Source organism: Macrobrachium nipponense, chromosome 21 (genome assembly GCF_015104395.2).
Source record: "Macrobrachium nipponense isolate FS-2020 chromosome 21, ASM1510439v2, whole genome shotgun sequence".
NCBI classification, from domain to species: Eukaryota; Metazoa; Arthropoda; class Malacostraca; order Decapoda; family Palaemonidae; genus Macrobrachium; species Macrobrachium nipponense.
This window is the reverse complement of record NC_087212.1, coordinates 74,663,821-74,685,293: the sequence shown is the minus strand read 5'-3', so window position 1 is coordinate 74,685,293 and position 21,473 is coordinate 74,663,821. Positions and strand designations below refer to the sequence as shown.

Here is a 21,473-nt window from a genome sequence, read left to right as displayed (position 1 = left end):
TCTAGTATCTCCTGCAAGTGAGAGGCTTTTCTTGCAAAGCAGTGGACCAGATGTCTGTTTCAGGAGGTCTTCTTCAGTGGTTTACCAGGACAAGTGGGCCGTCTACTATGATTGGTGTCATCTATGGGGTTTCTCTCCACTTCTGTTCAGGGGAAAGCAGACTTTCTAATCTTTCTCAGAAATGAGATAGGTCTTTTATCTCGGCTGTCAGATACTATAGGGCTGCCTTGGGGTTGGTCCTGCACCTGAAGGGTGTGGACATCTCTTCTTCCTGGGAAATCTAAATATTGTTTAGGAGTTTGGAACAATCCTGTTCAGCAAGAGAACTGAAACCTCTGACATGGGATCTTACTCTGGTCCCGAGTAGTCTCACCCAAGCTCTAGTCGAGCCACTATGTTGATTGTCAGACAGGAATCTGATTCTAAAGACAGTTTTCTTGTTGGTCTTGACTTCCTCAAAGAGAGCTAGAGAGCTTCATGGCCTGAGTTGTGATGTTAAACGCACCAGGGGTTGGGGTCTGTGGGTTTCAAATTTGTCCCAAAATTCATAGCTAAGACTCAAAATCCCTCAGTGCATGATGGCAGATTTGCCACTATTTCAATTCCCTCCCTGAATGAGTTTGTGGACAGCCATCCACAGAAGTTATTTCAATCTGGCTGCGTGAGGTGATTAAACAGGCTTACTCCTCATCTTATAGTTCTGTCACAGAGTTTGCAGACTAGAGCACTTGACATCAGAGAAATGAATTCCTCTGGCATATATGAAGAACTTGTCTGTTTATGGCATTTTGAATGCAGGTTCCTGGCTTTGGCAGACCACATTAACTTCCTTTTACCTGAAGGACATTGCCCACAGGTCCTTGGACCCTTTTTCCTTGGGTCCAGTGGTGGCTGCCCAACAAGTTGTGTAACTCATCCAGTGCCCCTGGCAGGACAGTTTGTATCTTACCTAAGATGATTGTGTGGAAGAGAGAATGAGTGAGTTGGTTGGTCTCCTTTCTCCTTTTGCCTTACTTCTTCCTACAGGCGGGTTGAAGAATAGACACGTCATATGCTGGAACCGGTCTGATACAGGTGAGTGTGGCAGTTACTGGATGCAGTTATTTGGTTTGTTCCTATACAATAAACAAATCTCCTTCTCAGTAGCACTTACTCCTTGCTCTGGCAAGGGGAGGGATGAGGAACGGTAACAAACCCCTGAGGCTTTCATGGTCATGGTTTATTGCTTGAACAGACAAGAGTTCTTTTTACCTTCCACAAATGCAACGAATCTGGACATGTCTCATTGTGTTTAATTCCTTTAAGCTGAGTTTTTAGATACTCGCTTATGCTCACAGGCTCAGACCCCCTTCTTTTGAGCTTGTTCTTGAAGGAAAGGTGGTCAGGTGGGCTGAAACCCTGTGCACGAACAAATGACAAATTTATAATCAATTTGTATTCTTCATAGCTAACAAACCTGAGGTCTTACTGTTAACAGCCCACCTCTAGCCAGCCCTCTCATGTTAAACTTGATTGCCTAAGTTGAAATGGATTATGTTGTTTTGGTTGATGTAAAGATTTGTCAATTTTTGTATGCCGTATTGTATAAATAGCAATAAAGAATAATCTAAAGAGGAAAAAGAGAAAGACAAGGGTAGGCACAACTATTGTGTACTTTAGTGTGCCTCATCTCAATGCATGCACACACAAGTATATGCACGTATGTTCACACATACTGAGACTGAGACACTGATAGGCAAGAAAAGTTTTGATGTAACATAGCTGAGCAAATTATACTAATGTGTTATTGTGTAATTTCAAGCGTTTCATTCTGCTGGAATGTCAACTTCAGACAAGCTTATTTAATATTAAACTAAATAAACTTAAAAAACAAAACAAAATACATTTTTATAATAAATTAAGTGTATAAATTACAGAATGTAATCCATTATGCTGTACCAACTGAATTCACACTTCTCCAGTGCATTGAAACAATTGAATGTGCACTCCACACCAACCTAAATAATGCAATTTTTTTCAGAATTTTGCTATTCAGAAGTGGGTTGCATCTTTGATGATGGGGAATTTGTTAATTCTTATATCAACTTATAATTTTGTTTTTTGTTAATTTGTTTTTTTGTTATCATTTTGTTCGCAAATGTAAGGACTCAAATTCATTATCACCATCAGAGTTATCCATCAAAGACAGGGGAGGTGTAGGTGAGTAAGAGGGGATACACAAACACATACTCAAATAGTCAATGAAAGAACAAAACATAGATTAGTCATGATGCATATCTGTCTCCCACTCAAAGACTATAGGCAAAATGATGTTATATGACACTGTTGCTTTAGAGCCAATAATAATCACAAAAGCTACCAAGAACATGAGTGCTTTTGCAACTACAAAACTCTAATGGTAATGTTATGATGTATCCCTGCAGGTCCCCTACTACAGTCGTTTATCAGGCAGTTTGAGCTAGATTAGTGGCTTTGTGTGGTGTATGGGGTTTTCTTTCCTTCTAGGCCTTTCTCTAGTCTTAGCAGACTTTTGTTGACCCAGGGAACATGAAGAAGTGCTCTCTCACCCATTAAAGTTTATCTTTCTGCCTTGTCTTCAGTCATTCTCCAGCGTGACTTTGATATGGAATGACAAGAACATTTCCTAACCTTTTCTTATTTTGCCATACCAATTCGTTTGTTTTGGCAAAACCTCAAAGCTAGGACTTGAACTCAGTGCTGTCATATCTTAATAAACCTCCTTACAAACCTCTGTTTGGTGTATTGCTTTTAAATTTGACTCTCAATTCTTGATTGTCTTGGCCTCCAGTGTATCTGTGAGATGTATGCCCTTTCTGGAGTGATATCATATACAAGTTGCTGGTCCCCTGGTAGTCTCTTGTTTGCTACCCAAATAATATTTTTAATTTAAAATATAAAGGAGCAAACAAAGATAGGCTAGGTCAGGACCAGGTTGCTTGAGAAGCTCAATATTATGTGTATCCAACATGAGCCAGTTCGTAGCTTTCTCAAAATTTTCATTGAAATTTTGATGCTTTGTTGTCAATACCAAAATTTTTTGGCTTCAAGCCCTGTGCTTCATCCTGAAAATGGCACCACAGTTACTCATAAGGTTACTCGCTTGTGTCCTGGTGGTGTCATATACAGGAGTCAGAATTTCTCTTTTACTTGATTGGCTTGCTGATCTTGGCCATATTTTCCAAAAAGATCTTATGGGCCAGTTTTAATACTCATCCTTGCTATGAAGTTGGGACTAATAATGAATATTCAGAATTAATCCTATCTGGGAATGAAGAAACATAGTTTTCAGACTTTCCATCAAAGAAACAGACACACCTCAAATGATTGTTCTTGTGTTTCTTTCCTCAGAGTCCTTGTCAGTAAGAAATTTTGTCTCTCTAAAACATGTATTCACTGGAGAATTTATTCCTCATTCTAAAAGTCAGGATTAGAGGACTTTTATTCCATAGGAAGGTGTTGTGTGATAGGTCTTCATCCAGACACTCTCTAGTCCAGAGTCTATCAGTTATCAAAGAATTTAAGTTGGTGAAAAGAACAGTATGTTAACCGAGACAGAAATTCCTCTAGTGTTCGGAGCCCAGACCGGGCATTATACTCGTGTGTGTCACAAGTAGGATTGGATGCTGTTGAAGGGAACATAGATATGTCATTACATTGGTCAAAGAAGCAATCTAGAACTATTTGCTTGTTGGAAGAATCTCTGCAAGCAGATTTGGTCTCTTGGATGCCAGTAGCAGTTTTCTGAGACAATACAACAGTACTCACATACCTCCAGAAGCAGGGAAGGATCAAGTTCCTACTGACCATGGAATTGTGTGTTGGTTAGTTTGTTCCCTTGGCTGGACATTTGCCAACGGACATTTAGCCAACGAACATTTGGCTGAACTGACATTTAGCTGACGGATATTTGGCTGAACGGACATTTAGCCGAACAGATATTTGGTTGTAGGACATTTGGCTGAAAATTTACAAATGTCAATAGTAACAAGTGGCACGGAGCAGGTAATGCCACGAAGGAAAGTGAAACGAAGGAGTATACTGCTAGGCCTTCGTACTTTCCTTCGTGGTTTTTACCAATATTTATACATTCATCACGTTCCAAATTTTCGTGATTCACACACACACACATATACAGGCAGCCCTCGGTTAACAGTGGTATCACTTAACGGCTATCTGGTTTTATGGCACTTGTCTAGCGATGCTGTTAACTAGATTTTCGGTGCCGATCTCTGGTTAGCACCGCCGATTTCCGGTAGCAGCGCCAATTTCTAGTTAACAGCAGCGCCAATCTCTGATTAATGGCACTGATATTTGGATAGCAGCGCCGTTAAGCAGGTTTTTAGTGCTGTTATCGCTGATGTATATACTACCTAGATTCTATTCTGTCTTCAAGTCTCTTGAGGAAGAAGTATCTACCCCTAGACTTGAGTAATCACGATAGAAACTGAGATGCACAACGTATTGCACTAAAGAATGATTATTCATTCAAAGTTCAGAAGTTTGAGAGCATTCATCGCCATGATTATGGAAACTAAATTCTTACGTTAGGCCTACAGGGAACCTGTTCTTTTGTATCTTAAGGTAATGGTCTCTTGATTGACTCCCTTGCTAATTTCCTTGCTAATTGCCTTTCAGATGTCAATCTTTCTCCACATGAAAATAGTCAACATATTTTCTTGACTAACAGGCTGAGGAGCACTGAGATTACTCCAATATATCTTCCTTTTTCTAAGTGTACTCATATTGGTTATGATTATCATTGTACTTTGAAACTGAAAGTACCAAACACTCCATAAGATAAAATAAAAAACTATGATTAATATTTCTAATTACTACATTCTGCCAAAGTTCTTTGCTAATGATAGCTTGTTATAATTAACAGAATGATGGCAGGTGTGAGATACACGTAGGTATGTCTACTATATTTTCGGCCAAATTTCCTTCGGTCAAGTGTCCGTCGACCAAATGTCCGAGACCCAAATGTGTTTGTTCCAGATAAGAATAATGTTTTGCAGAATCAATTGGGCAGGAATGGCCAGATCTTACTGATGGAATGGGCACTACATTCACAAATATGTCAAACCTGTAGAAGCTGTAGGGTGTAGAGCTAGAACATATAGCTGATCCATTGCTTGCCCTGCAAAGACCATCAAGTTGGGTTGTAGATTTAATGCTGACTAGCTGGTTCAGTGTAGACTGATGTGTTTCCTTCCTTCACACTTCAGAGGCAAGTTCTAAACAGGTCACAGACCTTTTCCAAAAGTGTGGTAATGACTCATAGTCCCATGATGGCCAAAGAGAGAATGGTAGTAAAACCTTGTCTTTAGTGAATGATGGCCTCAGTTCCTATCTTTAAGGCCTAATCTGCCAAAGCAACCACACAGTTAAAATTCTGCTAAAACCATTTCTGCTTCAGCAAACCCCTTGGAGACTTAAGTATATCCTATGTGTTGGAAGGATTTTTGAGCCTGTCTTGGAAACCTACTCATTCAGGAGAGTCAACTAAATAACTCTACTAACAACAAAGCTACCCATACTAGAATTGGTGTTGGGCCAGAGGGAGGGATTTCCCATTCACTTACCTCTCTATTCAGCATCATTAAATTTTTCTTATTTCTTTGATAATGTAAGAAAATTCAGTTTTTGACATAGTTAACAGCTAGTTTTTATCTGTGCTTTGTCTTTGTAACGACCACCTCTGGACCCCCTGGAAACCTTTTTGAAGGATTTAACATCTAAAATCTTCACTTTGATAGTAGTACTATTTACAGCAAAAGGAGTTGGCAATTTGTAAATCTTTTCAGATAGGGTTGGTTTTTGGGCAAATTGTAAATCTTTTCAGATAGGGTTGGTTTTTTGCAAAATTGTAAATCTTTTCAGATAGGGTTGGTTTTAGGGCAAATTGTAAATCTTTTCAGATAGGGTTGGTTTTTGAATGAAGATGTGGCCCTTTCTGTTTTTATCCCATTTCATTTATTTTTGTTATAATTCCTAGGAAATGATGTGGAAATCATTTTCTTCAATTTTGTCCAAATTTGACTGCACTAGTGGGGAATGAAGAGGTCCAGTTAGAAAATCAGCGATTTTTGGAATTTGGTGCTGATAACTGGTTAGTGGCATCTCTGTTAGGTATGTATCGGCACCAATATTCTTTTATTGGCGCTGGTAACCGGAAATCAGCGCATTATGGTGCTAAAAACTGGCGATTTTTGGTTGTAGATAAGTGCCATAAAACTGGTTCGCCGATAACCAGGGACTGCTTGTAAATCATGTCCCTTGCTATACTTTCTTTAGTTTCCCAAACTTGGTATAATTTAGATGAGCCCTGGCCTTATAATTTCCTCTCAGAATTAGCCCAAGTTGTTTCAGGTGTTCCAAAAAGTAAAGTTCTTGTCCAGAATTTTATTATATCATAAGTAGTAAAGTTTATTGACATCTTTGTTTGCTAATGATTCTTGTGTCTCATCCATATTACACTCACAAGAAAAATGTAAACAGTTTGAAGATGGGTTAGATAATTTAGTGTCCTGGCACAGAGAAGCTGGGAACCTATAATGGAGCAAAGAGCCTCCTTGTGTAGCTGATTTCATAACAGAAATCAACTGATTCCACAAACCAAGTAGCAAAATGGAAAAATTCCATTTTGTGGTTGTTGTTATGTCTACCTGGTCAAAGAAGTTTTAGCATCAGTTTTCTTGTTATCTCCTTCTCTTGCTACTATTTGGTTTATAACTACCCCATCATTTGCAGGTTTACAAAAATCTCTTTTATTAGTTGAGTGTGTAGGTTTCAACCAATATTTCAATACGTCAGACATTTATCATGACAAATTCTTTTTCTCACAATGTAAAGAACATTGAAGAACTATAAATGAATACTGTGCATTACCTTCCAAAGACATGAAGTCTCTTTGTCTCTATAACAAGGGAAAAAACTAGTCCCCTTTGCCGCCTCTGTTACTTATTGTCTAAATACATTGAATAATGACCTAAAACGTCTGGGAGGCAATAGTCAAATAAGGAGTAATGAAATCACTTTAAAAAACTTATTGGCATCCCTGTTGTCACCTATAACCTTATGTGCAGTTCAGTATATAATGTGTTGGTGCCAATTGAAAATGCAGTTAGTTTTTAGAAAAGGATGTAGGGGAAGCAGATTGGTTAATAGATGTAGTTCCCTTTCTTGTACTGAACAGTTACCTCATTACTTACTAGCTTAATAATAATAATAATAATATCCTTTATTTCAGTTCAGGGCCATATACAAAGAATATACAAAATACACAGTAACATACACAATCTAGATATATGAGTCAACATGATAGGAAAAATGAGTAATCGGCACTTGTCCACAAAATAGTTGAGGTAGCATAAAAGATAGTAATCATAATACTGGTAAAAGTAATAATATTGGTGAGAAAAAAAATGCATTGTGAGTTATAACAGTTAGTGCACAGATTATATAACTTAAATTTCAACTAGAGACCTTAGGTGGTTACAGTAGTCAGGTCCAGAGGGCTAAATACATAAATTGAATGTATAAAAAAAAAAAAAAACTTCAACTTGATAGTAATCACAGAAATAATGAAAAAATAAAATATCAGCAATAAATATAATAATGACAACATCTGCAGATGACATCTTGCTAATACAGAGATTAAGTCCTTTAGGGGACAAAGGCCTCATTTTCCCATCTTTCCCACAATTTAGATCTTCTTCTTGCTTCACTCCTTAGAATGCTTTGTATGAGCGAGTTGCCGCTGTTTCTCACTCGGGTTACCAGGCTGGACATTGTTCGCCTTACAATGATTTTTAAATTGTCCAGGTGGTTTTCTAAGAACATCTGTGTGGCGGAGTGGTAGCGTGGAGTGTTTGTGAGGCGTCTCAGAATGCCATTGTGCACAACAGTGATACGTCTCATGGTCTCTCGGGTATAGTTCGTCCAGAGGGAACACCCATAGATACTGTAGCAGTACGAGCGGAAGAGCAGCAGTGCATAATATGCAAATTTAGAAACTTCACATTCATACAGAGGAGGCTTAGCAATGTTATAATCTGGCTATATATATTCTGAGTGCCTCAGTGGCATGGTCGGTATGGTGATGGCCTGCCACCTCGGTTGCTGCGCGTTCGATTTTCGGGCATTCCATTGGGAAGTTAGAGATGTGTATTTCTGGTGATAGAAGTTTACTCTCGACGTGGTTCGGAAGTCACATAAAGCAATTGGTCCCGTTGCTGAATAACCACTGGGTCCTTGCAACATGAAAACACCATACAAACAAACTGATAGTAAATAGCTGTACGTAATCTGATATGCAAACTTAACAACAGTTTTTATTAAAGTCTGATTTTGCATTCTCAGGACTAGCAGTTTTGTTGCATAGTAATTAAATATCTGTGGAAGAACTTTGTAAGGAAAAAGGAGTACTTAAGCACTTTTTTTTAATAATAAACAAACACTCATATCAGCAGAGGCAGAAGTAATATTGTTAATTTGTATATGTGAGTCTATGAATAAATAAGTCATATTTATTAGACCTCATTCACATCTTATATAAACTTATGACACCTACCTTCTTAAAAGATCCCTTTCATTCTGAAGCCCATCCCAGAATTGCACAAACAAAGAATAGTTCTTGTGACTTGCAGCTAGATTGAAAGATAACCATTTGGTTTGGCTCCAGCTAAGTTATGTTTTCGGAGGTCATAACCTTAATATTTTTTATTTGGTCATGATTTTAGTAGCAACAGATTTCACCTTTAAAGTCACAATAAATGCATTTTCCCATTTTTTTTATACTGAATTACTTTTATATACATAGCAGTAGAGACTAGAGTTGTCGATGTATTTAGAGGCTGTTGTTGACAATGTTTTGTAACAGAGTTTTATTTGGATGGCTGACCTTGAAAGTCACAGATGAGTTTGAAATGTGTGACCATAAAGACAGGGGAAATAATTTAAGTTTATATGTTAGGTGAAAATGTCTGTTGTGCTGATTTTTATCAATTTATGTAAAGGTTGTATTTAGTGAAAGTAGATTATGTAGATTTTAAAAAATATTGGGACAGTATTTACTTTAGAAAAGTGTGCTTTCTGGTGTGTGGAAATATCAGAGAATTAGAATACTTAAGGCGAAACATTATAATTCCTCCATTTAACTAAGAAAAAATGATTGATACAGGAAAGTTAAAAGATAAGGAACTTTTTGGTGTTATGAGGTTGATACTGAATATGAAGATTTATAACTTTGAACAGTTACTTAATTTTGCTCCATGATCTCCAGTAATGTTCTTTCTTGAGACTCATTTCATTGCACAAAACATATTCCTTTACCTTCATATAAAACAGTTAGGAAGATGACTGTGATATCTTCATCTTGTATGTACAACCATGGCTGCATACAGATATGCATTTTTTACATTTTGAATGCATAAGAGATTTCTATTTGTCAAACCAAATTTAGACTAGAGTGGCTGTTTTAAGTCTCCTCTTTTTTTTTTTTTTATCAAAATATCATTATTACAGCGCATTGGTGATTCAGTACTCCATTTTATAGTGGTCATAATACAGTTTTCATAATTTAAAGAAATTATATCTCAAAAGGGGATATCACTTACTGTGTGCTTTATGTAGCACACAGTAGTTGGTCCTAAAGATTCTTTGAAGCATCCATTTGGCCTCATCTCCACTGCTCTGCCTTTTACTCATCATCCATTCCCAGTGGTGTCTTCTTCACAGGCTTTCCAACTCCTTTAACTTTACCGTGTGCTAGGAGTGCTGTTAATCAGCTCAGTGATCTAGTTAAACTAAAATATACTCTTTTTCTCGTTTACACCTCTAATTTAAGAAAAAAAAATTTAGGGAACCCTTCAAGAGTTATCAAACGTAACAACCCTGTTAAAAGTAATTTATAGTGATTACATTTGAAACACTGTTTCAATCTTAAAAAACTCCTGTATCAACATTTTTCTTGTTGTTAAAGTTTTTTTACTTCTTGTCAAAAACTCAATTAAGCAGTAAAATTTCAGATAAGTTCTGTATAATATCCAGCAGTATCTTTTGGTGCCACAAGTCTTTTAATAGTTAAAAAAAAAAATTTAAGTTTGTTATTTAGATAATGAAGAGAAGATTATTAGTACTTTGATTTGTATAATTGAAATTGAATGTGATACCTTATCTTAATAGTATATGTAGTGTTTTTGAAATTAACTGCCTTAAAAGTAAGTAAAATCTTTTATTACACCTTGTTTGCAATATTGTGAATTTTTTACAACTTTTGTATATTGCTGTAACTGATGGTGGTAAAAGATACATCTGCCACTTTGTTCTTATTTTCTATTGAATTTTCAACCAAAAAATGGTCTCATATTTATGCTAGATTGTTGCAACAACTTTATTTTAAATAAAAGAAATATTGTCTGACTTTATTTGCAGTACTACGTACTATGAAAGGAATTTCCATTTTTGCCAATCGGAAACCTTAGAGAAGACAGATGTATAATTTAACGCCAATGAAAGGCCATTTGCTCTATTGAAATGTGTGAAGTTTGTTAGATGCACAAGAGGTCATGTTTTTCAGTAATTTTAATACAAAGTTGGAATTGCTTAATATGTCATTACTTCCTTTAATAATTTCTCTTACAGAGTAACAGGTGCAGTCATACGTAAGTTATTACTGGTGACTTTTTTTAAGGTTCATTAAAAAGGAGTTTGGTTTTCCTGAATTCTTTCACCAGGTCAAGAAGTGAGGCTGAGGATAAGGAGAAAAGATCTCGCCGTGAAAAAGAGAGGCGAGACAAAGACCGCCATGATGAAAAGCCAAGTCGGAGAGAGGTTGGTCATCGAAAGGAACAAGATGCTTCATCAAGGGAAAGGTCTAGATCTCGGGCAGAGGAACAACAGCGCCGAGACCGCAGCAGGGATAGGAGTCGTGAAAGAAGGGAGAAAGAGAGGATAATGCGTGAAAGGGGAAAGGTGAGTCACATGATAGGTAAAGGATTTCTCTTTACTTTTTATGTTAATTTATCATAGTAGTAATGTCATATTAACATTTTGCTTTATTTAAAAAAGTTTAATTAATTGTAATTTAAATATTCTGACATACTTTTACAGGAAAAAAGTCATTATTTATTAGAACCTAATTAATTATATATATAGGGTCGTAACATATATGTAGTACTAGCACTACTTTTGTTATGAACTTGAATTTACATTTGTTTTTAGTTGTTTTCTTTTTATTCCTCATAGCAACAGTAAATTGAAGTTTTATTGGAATTCTATCAAAGAAGTAAAAATTATATAGTATGTATTATTTATAGTAATAAGTACAGTCCACAGATGGTGGAGAAGAGTATCTTTATGTAATCATCGCGATGAACCTCAACATTATACTTTTAAGAAATGTCTTATGAAAAAGTAATATGTAGAATTTACTATGTAGATGTAATGCAAAATCATTATGATAATTAAAATTTAGGTTAAAATTAGAAAATTGGAACTTTATTAAATATAATTATACTATTAAGAAATAAAATTCAAAATATGTAACCTGTACAATTCACCATGTTAATATAATGTAAAATCATTATTGTATTATTAATATTAGTTAGAAATGAAATTGTGGATAAACCACACTTTACATTACTCTTACTAATACTTAAATTTCTAAACTATTCCCTACCATGGTTAGCTAGCTAACTGCCCTCACTCTTCTTTCACCCATCTTACCTATCAGGTAAAAAAAAAAAAAAGGTCTGAAAGAAAAAGAAACTGTTGTGTATTGCAATGTTGTGAACATCATCAACAGTTTATGTGTTTCATGAAGAAAGTAATTGAGGAATGCCTTTTACATAGTTACTCTTTAATGTCTGTAACATTCCAGTAATTTTGTTTTGCTTAGTTACAACAAGAACGCGAACAAAGAGAACGGGAATGGAAAGAACGTGAGGAAAGGAGAAAAAGGGATTGGGAGAAAAGAATGGAAGAAAGGAAAGAGCGAGAAAGGCTTCGGGAGGAGCGTTTACGGGATAGAGGAGATAGCAGGGACAGAGACAGAGACAAAGATAGAGATCGTCGAAGAGATGATGGTTACAGGGAAAGAGAAAGAGATAGTCATCGAGAGAAAAGGTGAGGTTCCATAATATCTCTTTTCTTATGTGTCTACTTATACTTCATTCCTTCAGTTTAAGAACAAAGCTTTACCTCTTCTTTAACTTTTTAATGTGTAAAAAAAAACAAATAGGTTTTTTATTTATTTGTTTAGATGTTCCATATAGGGTAATTTGCAATGCACAGATTTTGGGAAATTATCAGTACTTGGGAAGTTATTACACTGACTTATGACATTTTTACATAACCAAGTTAACTCAGGAATCATGGAAAAATAGGACAAATAAAAAATTACTTCTTTAGTTTTAATGCAGTACCATAAAGAGAGAGAGAGAGAGAGAGAGAGAGCTACGTATTATGTTTGAAGTAATATCAAACTTACAATACTTCCTATTTATGCAAAACAAAAATAAAAAAAAAAACAAAAAAAAGAGTGCCACCTAATTTGTTATGGTGTGTAACAGCTTTGGTTTACTTTATATTTCTTCACATCAATTTTCACCATGTCTGGCTTGTGAATGGTATAGACAGTAGTGGCACATCTTTTATGTCTCTCCTTGTTATTGCTGTAACTTATGAACTTTCCATGAAATCCAAAGATAAATATGTGCCATTATTTTCATCTGATCTGAATTCATGAGCTCTATTGTTATCACTAGTTTCTTCATCATTCATTTTGATTTTGGAGGTAATGAGATAGCAAATATGAATGCATTTTGGCAAGTACTTGAGACAATTGACACAGTTATGTCATAAATGTAAAGAATAATCACAGTCATCTATTTAGGAAAATTCATAGTAAACAGAAAAAATGAATGAAATTGGGGTGATTAAAATAAGGATATTTTTTTAGAGCAATGAACAAGTATTTTTATATAAGTAGCTTACCAACTTACCAAGTATTAATTACATTGCTATTAGTTTCATTTGCCAGCAGCTAAAAGTTTGAAATTCGTGGTCGCGCTATTTTGTTTTAGGTAGGTGACTAACCCCGCCCACTTTTGGGGAAAGAAAGGAACAACTAGCAGAAGAGCTTCAAATTGTTTCTGCTGGTTGATGGCTGTACATTCAATTATTAGCAGCAGCTTGGTTTGGAATTTGTTATTTTGTTCATGAAACTTACCTGTCAGATATATATATAGCTGTATTTTCTGAGTCCGACAGAATTTTAAAAACTTCCGACACACGCAGTGGTCGGCCAGGTGGTTAGTACCCATTCCCGCCGCTGGGAGGCGGGTATCAGGAACCATTCCCATTTTCTATTCATAATTTTTCTGTCGCTGGTGCTGAAAACACCTGTTTTCAGTACCTCCGTCTTAGGATTTTGGAAACTTCATTGCCCTAAGTATCCTAATTGTCTTTTGATTTATTTACTTGGATTTGTGGCTAGGCATAACGCTATCTAAATTGATTTGAATTTGATTCATTTTTGCATAAAATATCTGAATCTAGTTAGGCTAGTTTCAGACGGGGTTGTCTGCAAAAGATAGGGTGTGGCTACCGAAAGCTTCGGTAGATCCGCACTTGGTATGTACGAGAGGGGTATGGGTCTTGCTTCTTTGTTGAGATTTGTCATGTAAGGAGTGTGAGACTTTGTCTATTCCGTAAGGAAGACGTATGATTCGTATGTACGCAATTAATCAGTAAACATGTCTAATTCCGTAAGGAAGACGTATGATTCGTATGTACGCAATTAATCAGTAACAAAAGTCAGGGTAGTGAACTGCTAACCTTCCTGTAGACTTTATTTTGCCTAACCCTAGTATGGCCTACGGGCTATGAATATGTCTACGAGAGGTGCTCGCTCTCCTTCATTGCTGGGAAGTGCTTACTTCTGTAATTGTTACTCCTAACCCTGCAGTGTTGCCTTCGGGCCCTAAGCAGTGTCTGTAGAGGAATTGCCCTTTCTCTGATACTCTTTCGATTCGTATCTTAGAATCGAAAGTGCTTGCTTTAGAGAGTAAAAGTGAAGTGCAGAAGTGCAGTGATACCCCTTGTGTAGTGGAGGGTGCGTCAGATCGGCCTCGTTTCGCCTCTAGCCGGGACCTCTGCTTGACTCCCAGGACCCGGGGAGGGAGCATGTCGAAAGCCTAAGGAGGGTTACAAGGAACCCCACCGATCTGGCGTGCCTTCGGCAGTTTCTGATGAAAATCCCCAGACTGCCAAAGTGCGTGCGCGTGCACGAATCCTGAAAGATTGCTTCTCGTCCTCCGAAGCGTCCTCCCCATGCAGGGGTTGGAGCTTTCGGAAGGACTCGCGCCTCTAAATAGAAGCTTTATAGAAGAGGACGCTTCAGTCCTCTCTCTCTCTCTCGTTATGCGTTTCAGTGAGAAGTAAGAAGGCGAACGTCGCCTGAACTCGTGTCCGTCTTTCCACCGAGAAATACGTAAGAGAAGTCATAGTAGCAGGAAGCTTTTGAGAGCGGACGCCCGGGACGCTCGGATGGACTCCAGGCGCGCGCGGGGTGCAACGCCAAGTGCGCGCCAGTGGACGCCAAGTGCGCGCCAGTGGACGCCAAGTGCGCGCCAGTGGACGCCGAGCGCGCTCCAGTGGACGCCGAGCGCGCTCCAGTGGACGCCGAGGTGTGTCGCCTGGCTGAACGTTTCTGTTGAACTCTTCAAGCTCTTGTTTCAGATATGGGCCTAAAAGAATGTTTTTTTTATCTCTACCTCCGGTGATACCTTCTACCTCACCTGCAAAGAATGTGAAGTAGGCAGTGCTTCGGAGGAAGTTTAAAGTGAACAGACAACTTCTTCTTCGAAACCCAGCAAGACATCGGGTTTCGTGAATTCAAGAGGTCTCTGTCAATTAATATTGCTTTTCGCATAGGTGGATGGAGTTAAGGAAAGCTCAAGGGAAGATCTCGTTTGCTCTACCGCAACCTTTGCCATTCTGCCAATAAATTTAAGTTGCCACTACCGCAGTCAAGACTTTGCGATAAGGCAGTTACGGGTTATGTAAGGCTCGATGTCCTGCACGTCAGGACTCTCGGCAACGTTCAGTGGATTCTTGCAAAGGCACTCATCAAAAGGACGCTCTTCAGGAAGCGCAAGACAGGACTTCCTTTGCCATACTGCCAATAAATTTTAAGCTTTAGCAGGCATTAGTTGTGATACGGGAGAGGAAGCTGGTTGGAGAGTTTCTTCCTCTTCCCAGGATAATTTTGCAAGCTTTTTAGCCCATCTGAAAGGGTTTTTCAGATGATAGATTTTGTTAGTTTCTAGTCGGGACTACGCTGCCGAATTGAACATCGTCGTTCTACCTGCCGTAAGCCCAGTCTCTTAACAGGATTCTTGCCCCTTCCTCGTTTGAGACGGGAATCGAAAAAAATTAAATGCTTGACTCCCTGGATTACGTTTTGTCAATTCAGTGACTTTCCCCCATTGACAATATACTTTCGTTTGTCAAGTAGTGGGTATCCCCTCATTGACAAAATATCTCTTTGTCCCGTAAATGGGTTAGTTCTCATTGACAAACATCTCATTAACTTGATATTGCGTAAGCGAATAAGCTCTTATTGACAAGATTCGGAAGAGCTCTCATTCGTCATTCGCAGACTCGTACAAGAAATAGACTTGTAGACTACGTCAATGAACGCTTATGTCCAGTAACATAAGAAGCTTGAGCTGACTGCTTCGATCTCTTAAGTTTTGTTCATGAAACTTGCCTGTCAGATATGTATGTAGCTGTATTTCCGAATTCCAGCTATATATATGTCTGCCAGGTAAGTATGAACAAACTTTATTGTGATATAATTTCATATTTTGCCTTGCGTTATTTTACTTCTGGTTGGTTCAAGTCATATACGCTTGCTGTAGTTACCTCTTCGGATGGCAACCGAGAGGTCTATTGTCTATTTTAAGGACATTTAATCGTTACTCCCTGCAGCCTTCCAGGAGTTTCCGATTATCTTTTACCGTTGTATGGTAGTGTTCTGACGACACAAACGCATCTATATATTTAGCGTTTTCTGTTCGCTTAAATATACCAGCTTGAGAGTCTTTCTGGCTCAAAAATAACGGACCTATTTCTTTTCGTAGAATAGGGTAGCTGGCAACCCAGACATAAAGTTAAGAGACGACGTTCGTAAGCTGCTGGCTGCTGCTGTCACGCTGTGTCTGTCCTCCAGTCCAACCGAGCCAGTAACAGATCGGGCGCTGTCATGCGCGGTAGGTTACGTCTCTCTCTCCTGCGGGATTGACTGACTAACCGTATCTCTGTGCTGGCGGTTACGTCTCTCCTGCGGGATTGACTGACTAACTGTATCTCTGCCCTACAATCACGGACTTTAGCCTAAGATTGAGGGGATTTCTTACGTGAATGAATAAACGTTGCATTCGTTTTGCCTTACTATGTTCAACAGAGTTACTCTTAATCCTTTCGGTGCTCGTTACCGCACGGTATAGAACTACGAGTCTACCGCAACATTGCACTTTTATATGCTCTCCTGCTTAGGCAAAGCGCAGCCTTATTAGGGAAGTAAGCATACTCGGGGAGGGAATGGATGAGCTTGCTGGGGACCAATTTCCTTCCTGAAGAAGTTTGTTTCCCCGAATAGACTGCAATTCAGACCACAGTTTTCTCCTACCGGGAAACTGAAATATTATTCAAGATCTAGGAATGATTCTGAACATCTCTCCAGTGCGTTTATCACCTGAGGTGATAGAAAGAAGGTGCCGGACATCTCGGATAGGGTTTCAGATGTCTTGGATCTTAATCTGAAAGAAGTAAAAGCGATTCGGTAGTCCCTCCAGTCCTCGTAACGAGTTTTGGGAACCAGTGGTCCAGATCAACTCTGATATTCCACAGCTCTCTCATATCTTAAGAAGTATCTTCTCGGTCCCTGTTCGAGTTTACGAGAAAGCCTATTATAACAACAGGCGTAGAATGTAACGATCCTCTAGAGGTTCGTTACAGGATTCCAAAGTCCGTACGAATCGTCTAGATCGACGGCAGCAACTATTGACTTCCGAGTGGAATCTTTCTTTAGAAGTAAGTTGAGAGTTGTGGAGACTTTAGGACGCCCTTTCATTCTTCTCTTCGATATGTTGAGGACGAAGAGGCTTCTTCTTTTCTGCTCCCTTATTCTCGATCCGGGATCGGTAACCATTAAACGCCATCCTATGATATTGAACGGGGATGGATATTTAGTCTCTTTTCCCTTTTTTCAATCTCTTAGGAAATGTAATAAGAGGATTTATGGACGTCACATGGGAGCGACAATGACCGCTGATCGCCCCATGTTGGCCTTCAGGATCCTGGATTCACAGAGGTTACATACTTCCTAGTTCACTTTCCAAGGACCTTTTCCGAGAGAGTCGGTCTACTCTAACTCGAAAGGTACCTATAACTACCTATATACATCTCCGCTCTGAGTCTGACTACGTTCAGGCTATCGAGATGTTGACAGGAATAAGATTACCGTCTTCCATTTCCGTCTGAAGAATGGGATAAGCTGGCAGTCACAACTATTAAAGATAACGCAAATATGTTGTTGACGCCTTTGGGCTCAGAGATTTGCGTCTGTCAAACAACAAAGCCCTTCACGATCTTTGAGTTCTGTGGAATCTCGAACCTCGCTCATCATCTACTTTTTGTCTCACCTGTTTTCTCGGAGTCAGACACTCGTGCGAGATCAGGCGACATATAGTAGCCCTGAGTTTCTTGTTGACGAAGTCGGTTGCGTTTATACACCCCGATGATCGTGTAACATGAGACCAGGTTGGACTGTCAGGCATTCTTCCTTCGGGACTGAATCGCCTTTTTGCTCCTCGCTCCTTTCTCCTGGCACCAGAAGCTCGAGTCAGGAGTTGATTCGCTGACGACGTTGGGTTGCGTTGATACATCCCCAAGGTTTGCTTAGATTGAATCGCCCAGGCAGTCCAGACACTCATCCTTCAGCGAAGAATAGTGCCTTATGGTCTTCAGGGTACAGCCTTGCTGTCCTTGATTCGTCTGACTGGTCAACTGGTCGGTCACCTGACTTTAGTACAGACGGACTGACTGTGCATGTCCAGATCGAAGCTTTCAATATGGAACTTAGACGTAGTCTGAAGTTCTTGATGTCAAAGCATTCGAACCTCTCCTACCTGTTAACTTCTTGCATGTGATCAGGAAGGCCTTCTTCTAACCACCCTAGATACGACAAAGAGGGTTAGTGAGATTTTAAGCCATCGTCACAAGTTTTGGCTTTAGAGAACACAAGGCGGTGTGCTCTCTAACCCTTCCGTTGTGGCCTAAGAATGGTCAACCCGTTTTGTCCTTGGGCCAGGAGCTTGGAAGCAAGGATGGCACAAGTTAGTGGGCAGGAGCCAGAGAGAGTCCTGTGCCCTGTCGGGTCTCTCAAGTTTTATCTACATAAAACTCAAGAAAGTCGAAGTCATTCGGGCAATCTGCAGTGTTCCGAAAAAGACCAGACTTGCCCATATCGAAGAACAGCCTGGCTTTAGTGTTAAGGAGTTCTTTCAAAATGCTCCTTCATTGTGTTTGCACAAAGATTTGAAATCTTTTTATCGAATGCTCACGAGGTGAGGGCGCGGCCTCGGAAGCATTTCAACAGAGCATGGCACTCAGCAACATCCTGAGTACCATGTTTTAGCGAAGCAACTCTGTGTTCACTTCACACTCCCTGCGAGATGTGAAGATGGCATATGAGATCTGCTGCTCGCTAGGCGTGCCATAAGTTGTCCTGCAGACACAATCTTGGGGGCAAGAAGTACCACTCATCCTATCCTGTAGAAAATGGTTAGGAAGAGCTCTTAATTTAGTTGTTGAGTCGCCGACAACGGTGACTTCTTAACTCTTAAGCCTTAGTTAACACACCTTAACTTTGGCTAGGTTGGTCAGGTGGTGATATATATATATATATATATATTTATTTTACTTCTTAGCCCTCATGGTATGGTCAATATGGTCTAGTCACGTCGTGGTCTCGCCCTGTTGACAGATCATCTGGAGTGCACCAGCTATATAGGTCTCTACCCTCGCTGGCAACTCTAGTAGCACAAAGCAGACTTACGTGGCAGTAACCACGAAGCCAGCTATGCTAACAGGTGGAACCAAGATGTAAATCATCTGCATGCATTTGTTTCCCAAAATCCTTCTATCTGTCCCTTCCCACCTCCAAAGGTGGGATTCAGCTATATATATATGTGACAGGTAAGTTTCATGAACAAAATGATATTGTTATGATACAATAAAGTTTGTTCATACTTACCTGGCAGATATATATAATCAAGTACCCACCCACCTCCCCTCAGGGGACAGTGGAAATAAAAATTATGAATAGAAAATGGGAATGGTTCCTGATACCCGCCCCTCCCAGCGGCGGGAATGGGTACTAACCACCATGGCCGACCACTGCGTGTTGTCGGAAGTTTTTAAAATTCTGTCGGACTTCAGAAAATACAGCTATATATATCTGCCAGGTAAGTATGAACAAACTTTATTGTATCATAACAATATCATTTTTCTGATTGTCTTTTCATCAATTGGCAAAGTATTGTTGCTTTGGTAGTCTTACAGCATTCTTTCATAGAGTTTGGTTTCTTTTTGAAGTATTACTATTAATCGAATTAAGACTTTTTTTTTTTTTTTTCCTGATTGGGACTATTAGTTGACTTGTTTTTCTTTGTAATGACAGACTCAAATTTAATTAACTTTAGGTATTCCAGTGAAGGCTGCAATACTTGTTTGACTAAAGCATCTTATGATTCACATACTATCTGCACAGACTGTAGGGGACAGGTATGTTCAGTAGATTTAAGATGTAACAAGTGTTTAGACTGGGACAGTATGAAATGGAAGACTTTGAGATCACATTTGAATAAACTGGCTAGGGATAAAAAGGAGGACGGCGACTACTAGATGGATTAGTAAGTCTTCAGCTAGCTATGAATTTCCTAATTCTAATGCTAATGCTATTGCTGATGACAATATTGAATATCCCTGTGATTTCTGTGAATTCTGTTCTTAGTTCTCCATCTGTGCAACCCTCTCCTTTACCTGGCTCTCTCACCTCGAAACCCAACCCCATTGCCAGCCACTAGTTGAAAATTGATTGGAGGTTCGAATTAATAGTGGAATTTATTGCCCAATTAGTGTCATCTGTGAAAGTCCTAATGGACAACAAGAGTGATTCAGAGTGCCTAGTGCTAGTGAGGTGTTAGCCGCCCGCTCCACTGATTCTCATAGGCAAAGGTCAATGGCATACTCCCCTAAACCTGGGAGGAGTCAAACTGGTAGCCTAAGGGAGGTCGGTGGGGTCTGCCCACAGTTATTCTTCCCCTTGGTTGGACCTGTTGATGAATCCCAGGTTGCAGCCAAATGGTATGGAAAGACATATCTTTGGATGTTCATAGTCTTTAGTCAAGTTCGGATGAGTTCAGTCCCAGGCGCCACTGGCGCTTGTGGACGAATCATGTCCTCTTGAAAGGCTAGCAATGAATGTGTTGTGTGACCTGTAAAAGATTCAAGGAACTGATATGTTGCCTTCTTCCGTCTTGTAGTCCTTGGGACAGTCTGGAATGTTTTTATTCAGTTCCTCCTTTGTTGGAGAAACAGAGTTGGGCTTTCAAGTGCCCTGCTTCTAGTAAGCACTCCTCATCTTCGAAGGAGTCTTCTTACAAGCAGCCTCCAGTGCTGAGGTTCCTCTGGTGCCTGAACTCCCTGCAGTGACTGAAGTTTCTTTTTGCGTCAAACACCTGGTATTGCCTGATCACCCTAAAGTGTCTAAGCGCTCATTAGTGTTCAGTCACCCTTCTGTTCCTGAGCTCCTGTCTTCTCTTGAGTGCCATAGTGCGCCCATTGATGCCCAAATGCTCAATAATGCCTGTGCAGTCAAACCTTGGTTTTTGTACGCCTCTCTTTTTGTAAAGTTATCATACATTTCCTCGGTTTTCATATCAAGCGCCCAAACAAAGCATCCCTTCTTCTTTCGTGCCCCATTCTGCTTTGCTTTTGTTTTTGTTGTTTTTGTGGTTTTTTATTCAAGTGCAACTGCTAAATAAGCCACCATGGGGCCAAAGGAAGTTTCGACTGCTAGCCCTTCTGTAAAAAAGGTGAGAAACAATAAAATTTAAGAAGGAACTCGTAGCAAAGTGTTGTAGGAAGTTGCATGCTGATCTCGTTGAGAAAATGCCTACCAGTGCTGCTGTTAGTGGATTTAAGGCCAGCAGAAGCTGGTTTGAAAAATTCAGAAAATGAATGGGCATACATAATGTGCCTACTTCAGGGATTAAGGACTTATTTGCAAAGTGGAATAATGTAAAAAAAATTTGTGGATAATTATCATCCCAACAAAGAAGTTGTAATCCATATCTCCAACATGTTTAAGGAGGCCAGCC

General features: G+C 39.2%; 1 protein-coding gene across 1 annotated transcript in view; it reads left to right on the top strand.

The window, feature by feature from the left end:
* LOC135198178 (serine/threonine-protein kinase PRP4 homolog) overlaps positions 1–21,473 on the top strand; it is a 277,937-nt gene that overhangs the window by 93,358 nt on the left and 163,106 nt on the right. Inside the window, exons 6-7 of the mRNA XM_064225699.1 lie at positions 10,758–10,995; positions 11,921–12,147. Of these exons, the coding sequence (XP_064081769.1) occupies positions 10,758–10,995; positions 11,921–12,147 (465 nt within the window). The remainder of the gene's footprint in view (positions 1–10,757; positions 10,996–11,920; positions 12,148–21,473) is intronic.